Source organism: Calonectris borealis, chromosome 4 (assembly GCF_964195595.1).
Source record: "Calonectris borealis chromosome 4, bCalBor7.hap1.2, whole genome shotgun sequence".
NCBI classification, from domain to species: domain Eukaryota; kingdom Metazoa; phylum Chordata; class Aves; order Procellariiformes; family Procellariidae; genus Calonectris; species Calonectris borealis.
Window position 1 is genome coordinate 47,334,439 of NC_134315.1, and position 19,703 is coordinate 47,354,141.

The window sequence follows — 19,703 nt, forward strand, 5'->3', positions numbered from 1 at the left end:
CTGGTGCCGCCGGGCACTGCGGCAGGAGAGACTGCCGCTCCCGGCGTGCAGCGCGACGCCCCCGGCCCCGACCCGCGCTCCTCGCTGGAGGGCGGTGCCGCACCCGCTCCTCGCCGGTACGTGCCGGGATGCCGGGGGCGGGGCTCGGGCGGGAGGCGGGGCTCGGCTCGGGATGGGCGGGGCGGCGGGCGGTGTCGGTGAGCGGAGCGGGACATGGCCGAGGCGGGGCCGCTGCCGCCCGCGGCGGTGCCCGAGGGCTCGCCCGGCGCAGGGCCCCGGCGGACCCGCGGCGGGAGCGAGGGGTCGCGGCCGCCGGAGCTGCCGGCCGGCGACACGCGGGAGCTGCTGGAGGAGGTGGAGATGCAGATCGGCGACGTGAGTGCCGGCGCGGCGGGCGGGTGGGGGTCCCCTCACGGAGGGCGCCTGGGGGGGCCGGGCGGGCGTCGGCGACCCCCAACCTCTCTTCCGTTCCTCCAGGCCGCCTTCTCGCTGGCGAAGATCCTGGAGGCGACGTCGGCCGTGTCGGCCCAGGTGGAGGAGCTCGCCACCAAGTGCTCGGAGAACGCCCGGTTCCTCAGAACATGGCGGGACCTGCTGAGGGAGGGGTACGAGTCCCTGAAGCCCAGCGGCTGACCCTGCCCCCGCAGCGGCTCGGCCGGGTCACGCCGAGCTGCCCGCTTATGTCGGGCTGGAATGCGGCTTTCTTTAAACGACCTTTTTTAGGGAGTTCACGTGGATTTTTGTTTTCCCTCAGCAGCTGCCCGTGAGCCCGGAGTTCTTTCAGAAATACTTGATGACTCGTATGGATGTTGTATGTAAGTCACCGAGCAAAATAACTTTGTTAGGGAATCGGTTGTGACTTTTAGGCTCTTCCGTTGCAGCTCCAGCGACCTCATACATGAAATACTCTCCCCCCTCCCCCCCTTTTTTTTTTTGCTAATGTGGTGGATGCAAAGTTAGTATGTGTGGTACGTCCAGAACTCATTACTGGTGAGGAAGTGGTGTCCTGCAAGGAGGTATTGTCAGCCCTCCTTTTTAAGAGCTGTCACCAGCGGAAACCCTGCCAACTCCAGAGAAACTTGCTGAACTAACTTCAGTTTTTCTCTATGCACGCTTTTTCTTTGTGTTGAGGATGGGATAATATGGCAAGTCGTGGCTTATTTACAAGCTTTAGATAAGCCCCGTATCCCAAACTTTGCTATTTTTAGCAGTATCGCGATATATTCTATAAAGCTGCATATTTTTTGCAAGATGTTTGATTACTGCAAACAATTTTACACTATCTTTTATTGTAATAAAGTGCCTTATGGTGGACCATATATCTCTGCATGGTAGAAGTTTTGTTTAGTAGAAGTGCATTGTTTACTGATAGGATGGATTATTTTGAACTATAAGTAAAAGCTTCCATCAGTTAGAAAAGAATCTGTGAAATGTATTCTCCCATCTCTCGGGAGGCACATTAGGGCTTTTTCAGTATTTGGTCCTATTTTATATCTTTGCCTTAAGCTGTTACTAGTTAGTTAGTCTAGAGCTTACTGTTAACAGAAACTTTTGGTCTGAAAGATCGCTAATCTGTAATAAATAGCTGTACTGAAACTCCTGTACCTTTACCAGAGCAATGTGAAAAAAGTAATGCTGAAATGCAATGGGAGGCTGCAGGAGAACATGTTCGTACCCTGATTTCTTAGTCAGCCTTATTTTTACTGGTAGAAGGACTTTTTAAAAGACAAACTGTAGTTTTCTTATCAAAACAATAAAGATGTTACAAAAAACTCTGAAATAATGAATATTCTTGTGTTACTCAGAGAAACAAAGATGACATTGAATATGTCCATAATCAACTTAAGTGAAAAACGGAAATAATGGTAAGGACATACATCCTTGCATATCTCATCAAAAGCAGTTACAGGCGTTGAGAAGACTTGGCCCCTCAGAGTACACAAATTCTATTAAACTGAGTTCTAATTGCCCCAGTTAAAGGCAATCCACATGGCAGGATTTCACTTACCTGTTTTTAACCCTGCAACTCAAAATGTTGCTAAGCAAGTTGGAAAAGAAGTCGGTTTTTTCAGCAGATAATCTTTTATTTCAATAAAACATACAGTAGTGGAAACAAGATTCTTAACAATCTTCGATTTCAAGATAATCCAAAGTTCTGTAAACAGTTGAAGTGTGAGTCACGCTTTTTTTAACTCTACTTCTTACGCTGTTAAGAAGTTAAGTGCAAACATTGGAAGTATCTTTTAAGTTAATTTTAAAAAGCTTCAGATAATCAACGCAAAAGAAGCATTTCTTTTACCTCTGTGGGCTTCTCGGCCATCGGACTGTGAGCACGGTACTGAAAGAACTAGTGAAGTTGTAGTAATTCATAATGGAAAAGATTCTCTTCAGTAAGTATATGCGAAGGAAATGCCTCTAGAGGATTGTTTCAGAAGGGATAATTTTTTTTTTTTTTTACCCTTGTAACACTGGGAAATAAAATAATGCCCCCAAAAGTGCTGAATGACTGTGCTCCTTAAATTATTTTAACCGTAATGCATCCAATCAGATGCACAAGGTGATTAAAATGCAGATGTCATGACACCTGTTAAGACTGATAGTCTTCTATTTGGCCCATTGTTCCATGTACAGAGATAGACATCTTAAGACTGAAATTTGTTGAAGTCTGCAAGCTGTGGAGAGCTACTTTCGGTAGCCCATTAAGAAACAGTGAGGAAAAGAGCAGCATCGAGATGTTGGGATACTCAGCCCAGTCTTTCCAGGGAAGGATGCTTTTCTGAAGGGGGAAACTTCCACCACCTATAGCGGGGGGACACTCAGTTGAGAAACACCACCCCCCACTTTTTCTTTTTTTTTTTTTCCTTTCCCACAGTTCTGGTTCTGCCTGAATTGGAACGATCATTACAGTTTCAGGATTGTCTTTACATGAGTGAAATAGTTGATAAATTTTTAAAAGGAATAAAATTTTCATTTTTTTGGCTTTGACAAATACAATAAACTGGCCTAATTATAAAATTGCTGCCTAAAACTTTTAAGAGCTGATGCAACCTAAATACAGCCAGTCAGAAATTTTGAGGAGAAAAAAAATTTCTTACGGAGAAAACCAATCAACTCTTAAAAAAAATTCAGCTCTTGAAATGGGAAATTAAAAAAAAAAAAGTTTAATGAGAATAACCTTTTTTTTTTTCCCCCAAGATAGATGATTTTGAAGCATTCTGCTTTCAGGGTGAGATGTTTTAAATGACAATTCATTTTTTTTTTCCACACTCCTGACTTCTGGGAGGAAAAAACAAACAACTGACTTCTCATTCTGATCTAGGACGAGTTGTCAAAATGTCAGGTCCTGTTGTGAGATGTAAAATTATTGTTGTGTCAGTTCTACCTGCAAACAGACACACTGCTCCCTCTTCCTGCTTTGGTTCACATGAGCCCAGGTGTCATACCTCCCTCATCTTTCCTGTAAAGCAGTAAGCCCACAGATGTGAAGCTAACAGTGCAGATGTCGCCGTGAAGATTCAGAATCTATTTACGTGTATGAATTTAGTCTTGTTGACTGTGTAGTCACCGAAGCGTCAGAGGAGTCTGTACAAAGCACAGGCTTCGACAGCTTTGGCGTGTTTTCATGCATTGGCCACATCTCTACCCAAATGAATGATGGACCGTATGTTTTCTGACTGCCTTTATCTCTTTTGGATCTTCTTTGTCTGTAATTATACCAAACCTGATGAATCATTTCTTTGAAAGGTCGTGTAGTCAAAGTGTAGAGAAGAGGATTCAAAGCACTATTTATTGGCAGTATAAAAATCACCACCCAAGAAGTTATGGTACCTTAGGGAGGGAAAAAGAAAAGAAGCTGTAATATGCATTCCAGCATTTGTACGCGTTAATTAATGCGAACACTTGATGCCTATCCAGCACAGCTTCCTGGCGAGAGGGGTGGTCATGCCCTCCGAGGCTGAGTTCATGTCACAACAGGTACTTTTCTTTTTCTTCTCACTCTTACGCTTGCACTGCTCTCTTACCTCCCTCTGTTTCCAGGACTCCCTGCAAAACCTGACATTTTTCACTCTCCCAGTAGCTCCATTTAGCCCTCTTTCTTTTCTGTACCGTAGCTCCCTGTTTGCCCTGGCACACTCCTTGTTCTGGCCGAGTCCCATTTTCTTTGCCCAAAACTTTTTGTCTCTGCTTTGCACCCTGTCTCTTCCTGTGATCTCTGTTCCCCATCCTCTTCCCATGACTAGTGACATCCAAATCCTAACGATGTCCTGTCCTCCTGCGAAGCAATATCCTCCAGTCCCTGTGTCCCCTCAGAGACTGGTTTTCTCCTCTGCGCTAGGACTTCTCCATTCTTCCCCCTGCAAAGGGCATTGCCTACATCCTCCTTATGTCCTGCTTGCCCTGTTGGTAAGAGTTTTCGTGTTCGCACTGTCTTCCTTTCTGAAGGTTTCCTACTCTCCTGCCTGTATCAGGGTCTGTGTGCATTTTTCCAGCACCCCCTTCTCACCCTTACCGTTTTGGGAGATAAGTCAGCTTGTTACCTGAGGGGCAGGTGGAGAAGGGACAGGATTAAAGTGCGGAAAGATGTTAGTGGGTGCGCTCCATTGCACTGTTTGATTCATAAAACAATTATAGAACTGTTCCAAGCGGTACAAAAAACTTAATTCACTCCCCCTTTCCCTCCCTCTCTGGCTTTACGACTTGCAACGTCAATACGTTCCTATTGATGCCCATAACATGTCTACAGTTTTGGAAACAAGCAGATGCTTAGTTCAAAAGCTGTCCTGGTGTATCCCCAAAGAAAAAGAAATGCCATCAAACATGGTTTAAAACTTCTGTAAACTTGGACAACTCCCTGTGATGTCTTTTATTTTACAACATGAGTAATCACTGTTTAATCTGGTTTATCTAATGCATAACATTCATTTGCTGAACCCAAGATCACCCTGCCGTTCAGCAAGATTTCTTCAAGGTTTCTTAACTCAGAATACATCGTTTCTACTTTTCACAATGTTTTCTTTAAAATTTCTTAGGTGGTTTGATAACTTCACAAAGAAGCATTTTAGAAGATTTAAAATAACTGAAAGTATTTGACGTAATCAACGTAACTTTCAGGCATTTGAAACGCAAGTCAAAACTTTGAAAAGTTAATTCCCAACACTCCTGGTCAGCACATAGGACAAAATTCTCTGAGCTAAAATGTTTTCTCACCAACGTAGTATTGTGACATATAATCTGTACATTGAGTCTGAATCCACTATTGCTGATGGTACTGTTCATGTTCACCTGTTCTTTCTAACAGGGTTTATAAGCCCTACATAAAAAGTCTATTTTTTCTGGCATGTACTGGTTATTGCAAAGGGAAGGAAAAAAATAAGGTGCAATTTTTAATCTTTTAGGTTACACTATTTTTACATGGGAATATATTCATAGCATAAAGAAGGTAAGCACAGCTTTATGTAATTTAATGTTTTGAACTATAAGTACCAGTTTGTAAAAGAAAGTTATTTCAGGATAAAAATTATATTCCTAAATCAAGATAGGAAGCACTGTACTGTTCTGAGCCATATTTAGGCAACAGAACCAGCAAAAGCCATAAGATGAGAAAAGCCAATACAGTTCAGCCTTGGCTTTCAAATACACTTCGTACATTTTATAGATACTCTATGGAGACAGACTTGAACGATTTGAATTTTGAGGTTTTTTTGGCTGACTCAAAGGTGACTAATCTTTGATGACTATAGTAATATAGTTCAATGGAGTAGTAATACTATATACTTCGTTATATTGTGTGTACATATGTCTGTATATATAACAAAGTTCATTATAGTAATATAGTTCAATACATTCAATTCTTTTTCTTCTGAAGTAGAAACAACACTCTTCATGCTGAAGAGTTGAAACAGCCTCACAAAAGAAAGGACATACCTGGTATTTCTACTTGAAGTAAAGAAAGGAGTTTCAAAATAAAAATGGGTATCCAACATAGTGCATCAGTAAATACAATGAAAAAAAAACGTTTAGCAAGGGTCATCTCTTTTTTAATATGATTCCGAATTTCAGTAGCTGTAATCGCTGTTTGGTGAACACTGTAGAACATACTCCCGTAGGAAAACACAATGATGATAAAAGCTGCCAAGTTTACACCTGTTTAAGAAGTTAAAATTAGTTACAACTTAACAGCATAATGGCAATGCCACATCACCTATTTGCAGGCTGGCTAGTAAAAGAAAAATGTTCCATCTAAACTGCTTGTCCCATAGAATTAAGCAGCCAGAAGATCTGAGTCTGTCTTCACCTGAGCACTGAATTTTTGCCTACGCTCAGGTATTTACTTCATTCATCGTCACCTGATAAATGGCTGCCATCTCATCCAAACTACGTAGTTCTCCTCTGGTCTTATCATTGCTCTACTTCCCTGACAAAGTCTGTTCATTCAGGAACTTAACGGTCATTAATTTCTTTCTATTTTCTCAACCCTTCATGCATTTTAAGATACGTAAGTATCTATCTAATATAGTAAAATATTCAGGCTGGAAAAAGTCTTTAAGTGCTTACTGGAGCATCTAAATATGAGGTGTGAACATCACCGGAAAGCTATCTTACTTGTTTGAAAATTAAGATCATTTGCAGCTCTAATCATATATAAAGAAGAAATGCAACTTACCTAAAAAAATGACAACAGAATAAATCTGACTTGCTGAACTTTCTGATTGTTCTGAGTGAAGAGGAAAACAGACGCCGTTGGTGCCATAGTAGTTCCTGAAAAATTCCTTATTGCTCAGTGGGATAAAAGCAACAGCAAACCCAATTATCCAGATAAGAACCAAAATGGAAATTGTCCTGCGTTTTCTGGGCTTCAAACACCTAAAAGGATAAACTATGCAGATGTATTTTTCCAAAGTCAGGTAAGTCAACAGTAAGACTGACACCTCTGTAGACAGAATAGCCAGCGATCCCACCAATTGACAATGAATACTGTCCATCCACAACTGAGCGTGCTTGTTGTATTCTCCACGATATTTAAGATCAAAAGCTCCAATCACAAATAAATATATTCCCATCAGACAGTCAGCACCTGTGGGCACAGTGCTTAACATCATTATTTACACATCTGAATTTCCCATTCTCTGTGTATATGTATATTGGAAAGCAGACATACATATGTATATATGAGTATATATTTAAAAGTAAGCTAATTTTATACAGATATAAAATCAATATTATAGTTGGAATGCTATTGTGAATTACAATTAAGGCAGTATAATTCAGTTCTATTCCTTTTTTTTTTTTTTTTAATTTTCATTTGGACTGACAATCTATGTTTCATACTTGTTTCCAACCTGATTTTTTGAAGCTCAGATAAAATTGGTTTGCAAGTAGAAAAAGATATGGCTTCATTTATAGAATTATCCTTGCAACCCTTTTTTTACCAGGTCTTATTCCTTTTTGATACTGACATTTGGCTTAAGACAGTTTGCTTTGAGCATCTCTGCTGGATTCACAGTTTAGTTTTGGTTTGTCTGCCTTATGCTAGTTCAAAACTGGTGTGCATAGTCTTCTAAGGCTAGTAAGTGAAAAGGAGCTGTCAGCGTAGAGCTGAAGGCTTCTCCGGTATTTTGGCTGGAAGTTTTGTGTGGTGTCTAGACTGTTCCGTGGTTAAACAACAAAGTTTCAAAATCACTGACACGCTGTATTTCGAAATGTAGCAGTCATTTTATACACTGTTGACAATTACCTTTCAAAATGCAACTAATTCCATCTGTGAAATACTTGTAGACTCTCCTGTATTGAGACAGGGTACTTGAGATTATGGTAATTGTACTGCCAAATAGTTTGTCCATAAACCTGTCTTGCTTTTAGGGCCAAAATAAAAAAAAACCCACCTAATTCTTAATATTGGGGAGCTAGGAGGGACTGATTTTCTATACTTGCACAAGTAACTTTTTGTTTGTGAAAAAAAATAGAATAAGTGTCTTGAACACAATGTTTACACACACAAGTTGCTATTTACTTAAAAATGCATAGTAAAATTTAGGTTTATGGGCCTTTGAAAAATTCTGAATTGTATTTCTTCTTGCTGAAGAAAGTGGGAATTTGACACAATACCCGCAGCATTAAAATCAAACATGAAACCTTTGGAATTTATCAGCTGCCAGAGAGACCTCCTAGTGCATAAGGTACAGCATTTTGTATTGTCATTCGCAACAGCATGAAAGTTTAGTTAATCCAGTGCTGGAAATATGTCACCGATTTATAATAACAAATATCATATACACTATGAGCAGACTAAAACAATATTCTTTTACGCCTGGAGTACTCACAGCAGAGGGACATTATTGAGATGGCATGGAGCTTATTCTCCGATCTGATGTAAGGCCTCATGCAGATAACAAAAATATTTCCAAAGCAGGTGATGGCAGATACAACCCAGACAAACACTCTCTGTATGATGCTAGCTAAAAGATTCTCAAGGGATGAAATCCCATCAGTATTGGGCTTACAGCTGCGCACGTGAGGGGCATATCCACAGTACTGGAATTTCTTAAAATATCTGGTTGTGAGAAAGAAAAACAGATAAGAGATGGTTCTACTTTGGTTACCAGAATATCAAGACTCTCTAGTAACTACTCAGAAAACATATTCTGAAAGAAGAAAAATTAATGAAAAACTGTCAGATTTGTCAACTGCTCACGTGCCGTTTCTCACCACTTTTGTTCTTAATTATTCAGTATTTTGTAAATTGTAAAATTCAGACCAAAGAAAGCAAAATGGAATAATCTACTTAGAATCATAGAATCATTTCGGTTGGAAAAGACCTTTAAGATCATCAAGTCCACCGTAAACCTAACACTGCCAAGTCCACCACTACACCATGTCCCTAAGCGCCACATTTCCACGTCTTTTAAATACCTCCAGGGATGGTGACTCCACCACCTGGAAGTGGACTCCCCACTTCCCTGGGCATGCTTGACAACCCTTTCGGTGAAGAAATTTTTCCTAATATCCAATCTAAACCTCCCCTGGGGCAACCTGAGTTACTTACATGTGGGAAAGGTTTCTCAGGGGTCTGAACATTCTTCTCTGGATGTTTGCAATTTCAATGCCCTCCAAGCTGCTGTAAATAATATACTCTCAATAAAAGGCAATAGAAACTCAGTAGTAAAAGAACAAACTTTATGAGTGTTTAATTGTGTTTCTATGATTACATGTTACTAGAGATGAACTTCAATTGCATCTAATCTGTCATCCCTTTGAAACTTGAACAGAAAGTCTGTGTAAAAGCTAAAGTGGAATAAAATGAATTGCAGTTAATTCTAATAAACTTGCTGTTCTTCCAAAATCATGAAGGCGGCTCTTTTAGTGCTCTCAGCAGTGAAATCTCCGATTATTATGTTGCCCTTCCAAAGTATTGTTCTATTGATGTCCTTTCGTCATCGCTGAGAAAATAATAACTTGTTCCAATAGTAGTATTTTATGTGTCTCTTCTGTTTTTTATCCTAGGGGAGTGCTTTACTAGACAAACAAACCACTGCAGGAATTCAGTCTTCATTGTGTCAAGAGCAGCAGGAAGCTGAGACACAGAACATGGCATGTAAGGGAAAATGCTGGCTTTCTTGTGACACATAGATGGGATTTGTTTCTTTTTTTTTAATATATTGAAAACAGCACTATTATTTCCCCTGCAGTGCTAAATCAATAAACTGTAACTGTAAGTTGTTCTTTTAGAACTTCAGTTTCTGCATTCTTCTAGTCCATCCCATCCCCTGGTTAGATGTGCAACATGTCTTCTAAACTGCAACTGGGCAGAGGGCTTTGGTTCTTCTTGTGGGGAGCCTTATTCGACTTCAGTGTTCAATGCTTTGAGCGCAACATTCCTGTGAATTTTGAGCACATTTAGGCAAAAGTGGAGAGATGTACCAGTCTTACTGGTTAGTTGCTTTGGGCTGGTGAGCAGTTTTGCTAGGAGATAAGAATAAAGCCCCAAATATGGAAAATTCTTAGTTTTGTTTAAGCACTGCAGTGAATCCTGGGGTGTGCTTTCCGTAGCTATTCTTACTATTTTAAACTAGCGTAGAGGCAACTGGTGGTCTACAAACTGAGTGCTGAAACATACAGTTTCTTATAGATCTATCTATACAACTTTCTCAACTTAAAAATATGGAAGGTCGTGGTCAGTCAATTGCATGTTCTTTGGTGTTAAATAACAGATAAAATATATGTTGTAGCCTGACTGTTAGGGAGGTAATTAATTATTCTTTTCTGCGCTCAGCTGCTTATTTTCATTAAACTTGTACAGACTTAGTATTTTCAGGTCATTAGCCATTTACTAAATTTGGCTGAATTTGGCCCCTGGATTCCAAATCACTGTGAGGAAGTGGGACAAAGGCATCTGCACTGCTGGCTACAGCTCAGGGGTCAAATCATAAACTCCTATTATGCTCCTATCCAAGGAAACCTCTCTTTTTAGATGTACACAGCCACTTTGAAATGATGACTGACAAGAACCAATGCTGCGCTCTACCAAGCTGGTTATTGCAGATGTGCAGTGGCCCGTGAAGATGTACTTAAATCTACTGCAGGATAGTTTCAGATTTGCAAGACTGTCACTTCACTATCGCACAGTTTTAGGAAGAGCTCTGCTGGCAGAATTCAAGTTAGAGCTGCTGTGTTAGTACACCCACAAAATCTCCCCATAAACTCTTCAAAAAGATTTGTAAAAGTCCCACCTCCCTCTGACGTGGCAGCTGAATCGTACTTGGTTTATATTGTTCTTTTCATGGTGTTAGCAGTAGATTCTGTAAGAACGGAAATATGTCCCCAAACTTGTACATATACCAAATTCCTTTGTAATTCCTGCCTTTACATATCGTAATGGTACCTGCCCATGGCATTAGTAGCCCCAACTGGCCCTTGCATGACCTTTAAGCCCTGTGAACGAATTGTGCTAGGTCAAATGAGGGTTGCATTAATCTTGTTCTGTAATAGCAGAAAAGACAATGTCCTTTTCTTAGCTGAATTTATGATCTCTTTTTGTTGGAAAAATTTCCATTATGAAATGGATATTTTCAGGAAGGAAAATTTGAGTATTGCTAGTAATTATTTTCCAGGCTTAAATTGTTGAGGATCATCAACATAACTATAAACTATTTCAAGAGCAATTTCTTATAAAACATGTTCTGGATCATGTCCTTCTGAAGAAGATGTGCATAATCACAAAGAAAATACAGCTAAAATATAAAAAGTTGATACTTACAGGGATCTGAGTTTAATTAGAAAATCAAACTGGTCTATTTGTATTTTCTTTATTGGGTTGTAAGAAAGGTTCCTGTAAATGCAACATAGGCATAAGTAACTTTGTGCAGTACATCTTCCTTAAAGCTTGTTCCAAAGATAAAGTCAAACTACATAATCCATTTGCTTTTCCAGTCCTGTACAAGGAAGGACTTGTACAACTGCAAATGGTAACATTCATTTAGTGTTATGCAGCTTGCTAAGCCAGTGGAAAGAGCAGTCAGATGCTTCACAGACTTGCTATCGCCACATACACACACACACGCACACACAACTGCTTCCCCCAGCCTGATGCTTAAAGGTTTGACTATAGAAATATTTAGTTATTAAACTTCCCAGACTTGTTTTTCAAGTAAAAGAACCTAGCTGAACTGCATGCATTTAGCAATAAATTACAATTGGTTTTGCTAGTTGCTAAAATCTATTTTTTCATAATAATTCGTGTGAGTTCAAGACGAGACAGAGGCAGTGGAATGTAAAAATAGACCTTAGCATTACATGCTATCACCCTGCGCAAGAGTGTTTCTAGGTACATCCCCTTTTTCTTCTCCCTGTAACTTTTCCTTACGTTTTTGTTTTGATATTTTAACTAAAATGCGCAAACTCAATAAATGCAGCTGTACACGCTTGGTTGCCCCAGTGTATTGTAATGGATCCCAAGGATGCTGGAAAAGCACAAAAGTAAGTTATTCCACATACTACCTCCTCTCCTCCGGAGAGGTCTTCAATTTTGTGACTAGTGCCTCTTTCAGGTTATGTGAGAAAGATGGGGACTTTCCAGTGCAGCATTTGAGAATTTGCCTATATATGCATCATGGGAAAAAGAGAGAATGTCTTTCTGGTTTTATAATAGCTGATGCTTTTTTGGAACTCTTTCACAGGAAAAAAGCAGTTGCAAACAAGGCATCTGTATGATGCTCGTACATCCTTATGATCTATTTTTAGAGCCAAATCCTGATATCACATTAAACATTCCCATCAAATCATTAATTTCTCAGGATAGAGCTAGCACAGCTCACTTTGTGTACACTAATAATATTTAGAAAATGGTAGAATTTGAACTTGCTATCTTTTGGGACATGAAAATACACATCTTTTACAAAACTATTCTGGGCAAAATGTTATATAGAATTACTTTTGCGATAAGTATTTTTTAGGCAGAGCTCAAATGACGCATACAAACAAAGGTGCTTTTCCTTTCCCAGGATTCATGACTGAAAGCATCATATCAGATGAGTAACATACAGTTATATATAATAATAATCAAGAATCCTTACAGTTGTGAAAGCTCCTTTAGATCCTTAAATATATATGGAGGAAGCGATTCAATCTTGTTGCTAGCCAAATCTCTGCAGAAACAGCCACAGGTAGGATACAGTAAGTTCTTACTAGGCTCAGTAAATTTACTGAACAGTTTTGCAATTTCAAGACACACAGTTTTATTCTATTTGCCAAATAGGATATTATTTATTACATAGGTTATCAGAAACTTGGACTATAAAAGAATGCTGTTAAAACAAAGTGGGAAGCTAGATCCATCAGATCTCTGTCTAGTTAGTTCAGATATGCCATTAGATACATAATTTATTATCATTTTATTTACATAAAAAAGAAAGTGAAATACCCTTAACTTAGAATCATAGAATCATAGAATCATAGAGGTTGGAAAAGACCTCTAAGATCATCGTGTCCAACTGTCAACCCAACACACCATGCCCACTACACCATGTCCCTAAGGGCCTCATCTACACGTCTTTTAAATACTTCCAGGGATGGTGACTCCACCACTTCCCTGGGCAGCCTGTTCCAAGGCCTGACCACTCTTTCAGTAAAGAGATTTCTCCTAATGTCCAATCTAAACCTCCCTTGGCGCAACTTGAGGCCATTTTCTCTTGTCCTATTGCTAGTTACTTGGGAGAAGAGACCAACACCCACCTCGCTACAACCTCCTTTCAGGTAGTTGTAGAGCGTGATGAGGTCTCCCCCTCAGCCTCCTCTTCTCCAGACTAAACAACCCCAGTTCCCTCAGCTGCTCCTCATAAGGCTTGTGCTCCAGGCCCTTCACCAGCTTTGTTGCCCTTCTCTGGACACGCTCCAGCACCTCCATGTCCTTCTTGTAGTGAGGGGCCCAGAACTGAACACAGGATTCGAGGTACGGCCTCACCAGGGCCGAGTACAGGGGCATGATCACCTCCCTGCTCCTGCTGGCCACACTATTTCTGACACAGGCCAGGATGCCGTTGGCCTTCTTGGCCACCTGGGCACACTGCCGGCTCATGTTCAGCCAGCTGTCAACCAGCACCCCCAGGTCCTTTTCCTCTGGGCAGCTTTCCAGCCACTCTTCCCCAAGCCTGTAGCGTTGCCTGGGGTTGTTGTGGCCAAAGTGCAGGACCCGGCACTTGGCCTTGTTGAACCTCATACAGTTGGCCTCAGCCCATCGATCCAGCCTGTCCAGGTCCCTCTGCAGAGCCTTCCTACCTTTGAGCAGATCAACACTCCCGCCCAGCTTGGTGTCGTCTGCAAACTTAGTGAGGGAGCACTCGATCCCCTCATCCAGATCGTTGATAAAGATATTGAACAGGACCGGCCCCAGTACTGAGCCCTGGGGAACACCGCTCGTGACCGACCGCCAACTGGATTTAACTCCGTTCACCACAACTCTCTGGGCTCAGCCGTCCAGCCAGTTTTTTACCCAGCGAAGAGTGCACCTGTCTAAGCTGTGAGCCGCCAGCTTCTCTAGGAGAATGCTGTGGGAGACAGTGTCAAAGGCTTTACTGAAGTCCAGGTAGACCACATCCACAGCCTTTCCCTCATCCACCAGGTGGGTCACCTGGTCATAGAAGGAGATCAGGTTGGTCAAGCAGGACCTGCCTTCCATGAACCCGTGCTGGCTGGGCCTGATCCCCTGGTTGTCCCGGACATGGCTCGTGAGCACCCTCAAAACCAACCGCTCCATGATCTTCACCGGCACCGAGGTCAGGCTGACCGGCCTGTAGCTCCCCGGATCCTCCTTCTGGCCCTTCTTATAGATGGGCGTCACATTGGCGAGCCTCCAGTCGTCCGGGACCTCCCCAGTTAACCAGGACTGCTGGTAAATGATGGAGAGTGGCTTGGCAAGCTCCTCCGCCAGCTCCCTCAGTACCCTCGGGTGGATTCCATCCGGCCCCATAGACTTGTGAGCGTCCAGGTGGCGTAGCAGGTCATTAACTTCATCCTCTTGAATTATGGGGGGTTTATCCTGCTTGTTGTCCTTGTCTTCCAGCTCAGGGGACTGAGTACCCTGAGGATAACTGCTCTGACTATTAAAGACTGAGGCAAAGAAGGCGTTGAGTACCTCAGCCTTTTCCTCATCCTTGGTGGCAACATTCCCCCCCGCATCCAATAGAGGATGGAGATTCTCCTTGGCTCTCCTTTTGTCATTAACATACTTATAAAAGCATTTTTTGTTGTCTCTCACAACAGTGGCCAGGTTGAGTTCTACCCGGGCTTTTGCCTTTCTAATTTCCTCTCTGCACGACCTAACGCGATCCCTGTACTCTTCCTGAGTTGCCTGCCGCTTCTTCCACAAGTGATAAACTCTCCTTTTTTTCCTGAGTCCCAGCCAGAGCTCCCCGTTCAGCCAGGCCGGTCGCCTTCCCCACCCGTTCTTCTTGCGGCACATGGGGACAGCCCGCTCCTGCGCCTTTAAGACTTCCTTCTTGAAGGACGTCCAGCCTTCCTGGACCCCTTTGCCCTTCAGGACTGTCTCCCAAGGGACCCTCTCGACCAGTGTCCTGAGCAGGCCAAAGTCTGCCCTCCGGAAGTCCATGGTAGCGGTTTTGCTGGCCCCCCTCCTTACTTCACCAAGTATTGAGAATTCTATCATTTCATGGTCACTAAGCCCAAGCCGGCCTCTGACCACCACATCTCCCACCAGGCCTTCTCTGTCCGTGAACAGCAGGTCAAGCAAGGCATCTCCCCTGGTGGGCTCGCTTACCAGCTGCGTCAGGAAGTTATCCTCCACACACTCCAGGAACCTCCTTGACCGTTTCCTCTCTGCCATGTGGTATTTCCAGCAGACATTCGGAAAGTTGAAGTCACCCACGAGAACAAGGGCTAGCGACTGTGAGACTTCTGCCAGACTCTGGTAGAATATTTCGTCTGCCTCCTCATTCTGGCTAGGTGGTCTATAACAGACCCCCAGCAGGATATCTGCCTTGTTGGCCTTCCCCCTCATCCTTACCCACAAGCACTCGACCTCGTCATCACTATCATTGAGCTCTAGACAGTCGAAGCACTCCCTAACATACAGGGCTACCCCACCGCCTCTCCTTCCTCGCCTGTCCCTTCTGAAGAGCTTATAGCCATCCATTGCAGCACTCCAGTCGTGAGACTCATCCCACCATGTTTCCGTGATGGCGACTAAGTCATAGCTACCCCGCTGCACAATGGCTTCCAGCTCCTCCTGTTTGCCTCCCATGCTGCGTGCATTGGTGTAGATGCACTTGAGCTGGGCTGCCGATTTCTCCCCCGACAATGGCGTGCGGTCCCTAGGCTCTTCTCTAGAGAGCCTGGTTTTATCCCCTTCCCCCTTCAAACCTAGTTCAAAGCCCTCTCGATGAGCCCGGCCAACTCATGAGTGAGAATCCTTTTCCCCCTGTGAGACAGCTGAACTCCGTCCGTCGCCAGCAGGCCCGGTGCCGTGTAAACCTCCCCGTGGTCAAAGAAGCCAAAATTCTGTCGATGGCACCAGCCCCTGAGCCACGTGTTGATCCAATGAGTTTTCCTGTTCCCTTCAGTATTCCCCCCTGCCACCGAAGGGATCGAGGAAAACACCACCTGTGCTCCCGATCCTCCCACCAGTCGCCCCAGCACCCTGAAGTCCCTTTTGATCGCTTCGGGACTTCTCTCTGCAACCTCCTCACTGCCAGCCTGTATAACCAGTAGCGGGCAGTGATCGGAGGCCTGTACCAGACTGGGGAGCTTCCTAGTAATGTCCTTAACCCGGGCCCCAGGGAGGCAGCAGACTTCCCTGTGGGATGGGTCTGGCCGGCAAATTGGGCCCTCGGTCCCCCTCAGAAGGGAATCACCAATGGCAATTGCCCTCCTTTTTTTCTTAGCGGAGGCAGTCGTAATTTGTGGGGCTGACTGCCTCGCCTCGGGCAACCCCCTGGATGGGCCTTCATCTTTGTCCTCATTCGTCTGGCCCTCAAGTTCCAGAGCCCCATATTTGTTGTGTAGGGGCAACTGGGAAGGTTGAGGTGAGGGAGGCCGGCCGGGGGTTCGTCTGGCACCCCGAGCAGGGACCTGTGTCCATTCCCCTCCATCGCCTGGGTCTCCTCCTTCTGCCTGGTGGCAAGAGGGCAGGGGTTCCTCCGGTTCTTGTGGAGCCTCCATGTGCTGCCCTTGCCTCAGGGATGGCAGGGTGCGGCTCCACCAATCTATCTCCCTCTCACACTCCCTGATGCTCCTTAGCCTCTCCACTTCCTCCTTCAGCTCTGCCACCAGGCTGAGCAGAACATCCACCTGGTCACAGCGCACACAGGCATCGTCTCTGCTGCCCTCCTGTGCAAGGGACAGCCTCAGGCACTCCCTGCAGCCGGAGACCTGGACAGAAGTGTCAACTTGGGTTGTAGGAGCTTTGAAATAAATTAAAGATATTGTTTCATGGTGGGAATTCTTTCACATGGGCTAGCCAGCACATATTTCCCTTAGTTCTTCTCTGTATTTTGCTCCTTATTTTCACTAAGCATAAATCCTAATAACTGTGGACAGAGGAGTAAAGGTCACATGCACCTAGACTGTGGTGATGTAAGATTAATTAATATTATTCTATTCAGGGAACGTAACGTTCTTCTGAGCAAAAAAACCTGATATTATTGATACAGAATATTTTATCGACCATTTCTTCACTGTTAAATTTATAGAAAAAAACCTGAGGATGGATGCTGTCTCTAGAGCATGTTATATGAAATAGAATTTATGATAAATGATATTTGCAATATAAATTATAAAACTTTGTGACTTGTACAAGTAAGAGAAGAAATCAACTCACAATTCATCTAACATCTGGAGAGAAGAAAAGCTGTTTTCATTTAAAGAACTGATTTTATTTTGTCTCATCACCCTGAAAGAATAAAACAAACTTATGTTGCTGCTTCATGACATCTATTTGGTTTTGGAGAAAATTTTTTATAAACTTTAAAAATTCTATCTTCTCTGCATCTTCAAATATTTGCCCAATTCAGTTAACAAGATAATTTGATCTAGAAGCTTGCCATTTTACCATTTGATAAATGACTTTTGTTGCCTATACACACATTCATTTGTGCATATATACACACACACACACACACACCTCCCATAGGAGGCTGGTATAAATTGACTGAAGGCAGGAGGAAGATTAGGTGGGCTGGAAGGCTTGTGACCTAACTGCATCTTGGACACAGGCACATGGCCATGCAACTTTTCCTTCACCCATGCCACTGAGCTTGCTCCATAAATGAACCACCTGGATTTTAAAAGCAAAGAGAAAGCCAAGAATATGGGTACCGCAGAAGAGTTAAAAATTGAAAGTGACAGGAACCATGGAGCAAACTAATCTAGCAAAAGGTTGAAGGGATTTTTTTGAAGATGATTACAACATCACTGAAGAAACTTTGGGGAAAATTCTAAAATTGCTGAGCCAGCCAACCAACCAGCCAATCAACCTCTTTAAAATGAAGAAACAAGCTATGTATTTTGTATGTTTGCTGCTTTTTATTATGAGATTTTTGCTTCCTAGAAAGCTTCTAAATCTTAATATCCATCAAAATTGCTTCATATAGTTGCATATATCAATGCTGAACTTTGCTATAAATGTAAACAGTGGTTATTCTGTATGACGCTTATTTAAAACCAAGCATTTTAATTTAATCTCCATGAGACCTAAATAACCATGATACTCAGGAAACTTTTATATTAGCTGTAATGAATCAGTTGACTGTTCAGCACAAGCATCTCTCACTCTGGCTGGCTAGCATATCCTATTACTTACAGTACGGTTAGAGTGTTGCAGGACATGAAAGTGACATTTCTTACATGATGGATATGGTTGCCTTCAAGGTCTCTGGGATATAAAAACAGAACATCAATCACTGAAAATAAATTGAGGCAGTTATTCTAAGGTAATTAAAGAAAAATACTACCAGAACTTCATGACTGCACAAAAGAGTGGGAACCAGACATCTAATTTTTCTGCACACCTACTTGATGACTTCAGGTCATCAACCCTGCAGTGACCCAGCAGGCACTCTGTAAAATCCAGCGCCCCGTCAGAAAAAGTGGCGCGGAAGCGCCATATAAAGAGAATAAAATAATATTTTTCTAGTGAAATAAGGTAGACTTACAGCCAGTTTAGTCTTGGCATATATTGGCACAGAGGTTTATCAGGCAAACGAGCAAGAGAATTATTCATCATCTCTCTGAAAAAAAGAAAAATAGTAAAGCTGGCTATATTTGCCAAAAATTATATTATAGAAAAAATTCATGCCTCTTATGTTTGTACTTTTGAAAAGACAATCAAAGCTTGATTCGTTTCTCATAGTCTTGGAGTTAGTATTATTTTCTTAAACTTCTACATGTTTTCCCCATGGCATTCTGCGGAGCAGTATTTTATCCTTAACTTGCTAATTACCAGGTAAAGGAAAGATGTTCACTTCACTGCTTTTTAAATAAAATATAGCAAGTCAATATGAATATTCTGACTATTCTGTCATAACACGTAACTTCTGTTGGTGACGGAGGAAGGGGGAGATGGGGGGAGGTTTCCCTCTGGGCTGCAGGGGAAGGGGATCCCTCGTGTTTGGGTCTGGAGAGGGCAGGGCAGGTTACGGACAGGGGAGGGAGGCCAGGCTGCTGCCAGGGGGGCAGGAGCCATGGGACCCCTGCCTCCTGCACCGCGGCTCTGGAGGACAACTGGCCCCCACTGCTGCAGCTGCCATGTCCTTGCCCGCTGGTGACGTTGTCTTTTTACCATTTTTCCCACCCATCTCCCCATACTTTTCCAGACACTGCATGTCCGCTGCTGCCAACATCCTCCTACTCCAGCACATCTTGCCCGGGGGTAAGAAAAAGCTGCAAGTGTACTGCCAGCTCTCCGTGGTAAGCAAGCAGAATCGTCATAAAAAGGAGATATATATAAAAAAACCTTTCTGTTCTGTTCTGTTAAATGGCACTTTTGGTTCTTATTCAATACTTACAGGAGAATAAGTGACTTGAGTCCATAAAATGTTAATGGAGAGATTCGATTTATCCTATTATTTTCAATTATCCTATAAATTACAACAAAACATATGTCAGTTTTATAATTGTCTGCAGTCTTAAATTGAATAGATGATAAAAAGTAACATACTTTGAAGTGGATTTCTTCAAATGTCCATTCAAACTACTTA

At 42.7% G+C, this 19,703-nt stretch overlaps 2 protein-coding genes across 12 annotated transcripts in view; one reads left to right on the forward strand and one right to left on the reverse strand.

Annotated features, from left to right (window-relative positions):
• Positions 1 to 203: 203 nt before the first annotated feature.
• Positions 204 to 19,596, forward strand: C4H4orf46 (chromosome 4 C4orf46 homolog). Of its 11 annotated transcripts, none has more exons than XR_012673528.1 (4): positions 204 to 375; positions 478 to 819; positions 9,507 to 9,592; positions 19,320 to 19,596. XR_012673528.1 is itself a non-coding variant. In XM_075149424.1 (4 exons), exons 1-3 carry the CDS (start codon positions 214 to 216, stop codon positions 765 to 767), a joined length of 303 nt encoding a protein of 100 aa, XP_075005525.1. In that variant the 5' UTR covers positions 204 to 213; the 3' UTR covers positions 768 to 815; positions 3,916 to 4,978. The 11 variants fall into 11 exon arrangements, 5 of the variants coding, with proteins under 5 accessions (XP_075005525.1, XP_075005527.1, XP_075005526.1 ...); XR_012673531.1 differs by lacking the exon at positions 19,320 to 19,596 and having other exon boundaries at positions 478 to 605; positions 755 to 819; positions 9,507 to 10,408; XR_012673532.1 differs by lacking the exon at positions 19,320 to 19,596 and having other exon boundaries at positions 478 to 605; positions 758 to 819; positions 9,507 to 10,408.
• Positions 3,527 to 19,703, reverse strand: part of RXFP1 (relaxin family peptide receptor 1) — a 46,229-nt gene continuing 30,052 nt past the window's right edge. The window contains exons 8-18 of the mRNA XM_075150142.1: positions 19,512 to 19,583; positions 18,660 to 18,734; positions 18,308 to 18,379; positions 17,327 to 17,398; positions 12,570 to 12,641; positions 11,255 to 11,326; positions 9,044 to 9,115; positions 8,322 to 8,551; positions 6,665 to 7,075; positions 5,926 to 6,144; positions 3,527 to 3,828 (exon numbers count right to left, since the gene is read on the reverse strand). Coding sequence (XP_075006243.1) covers positions 3,527 to 3,828; positions 5,926 to 6,144; positions 6,665 to 7,075; positions 8,322 to 8,551; positions 9,044 to 9,115; positions 11,255 to 11,326; positions 12,570 to 12,641; positions 17,327 to 17,398; positions 18,308 to 18,379; positions 18,660 to 18,734; positions 19,512 to 19,583 — 1,669 coding nt within the window. The remainder of the gene's footprint in view (positions 3,829 to 5,925; positions 6,145 to 6,664; positions 7,076 to 8,321; positions 8,552 to 9,043; positions 9,116 to 11,254; positions 11,327 to 12,569; positions 12,642 to 17,326; positions 17,399 to 18,307; positions 18,380 to 18,659; positions 18,735 to 19,511; positions 19,584 to 19,703) is intronic.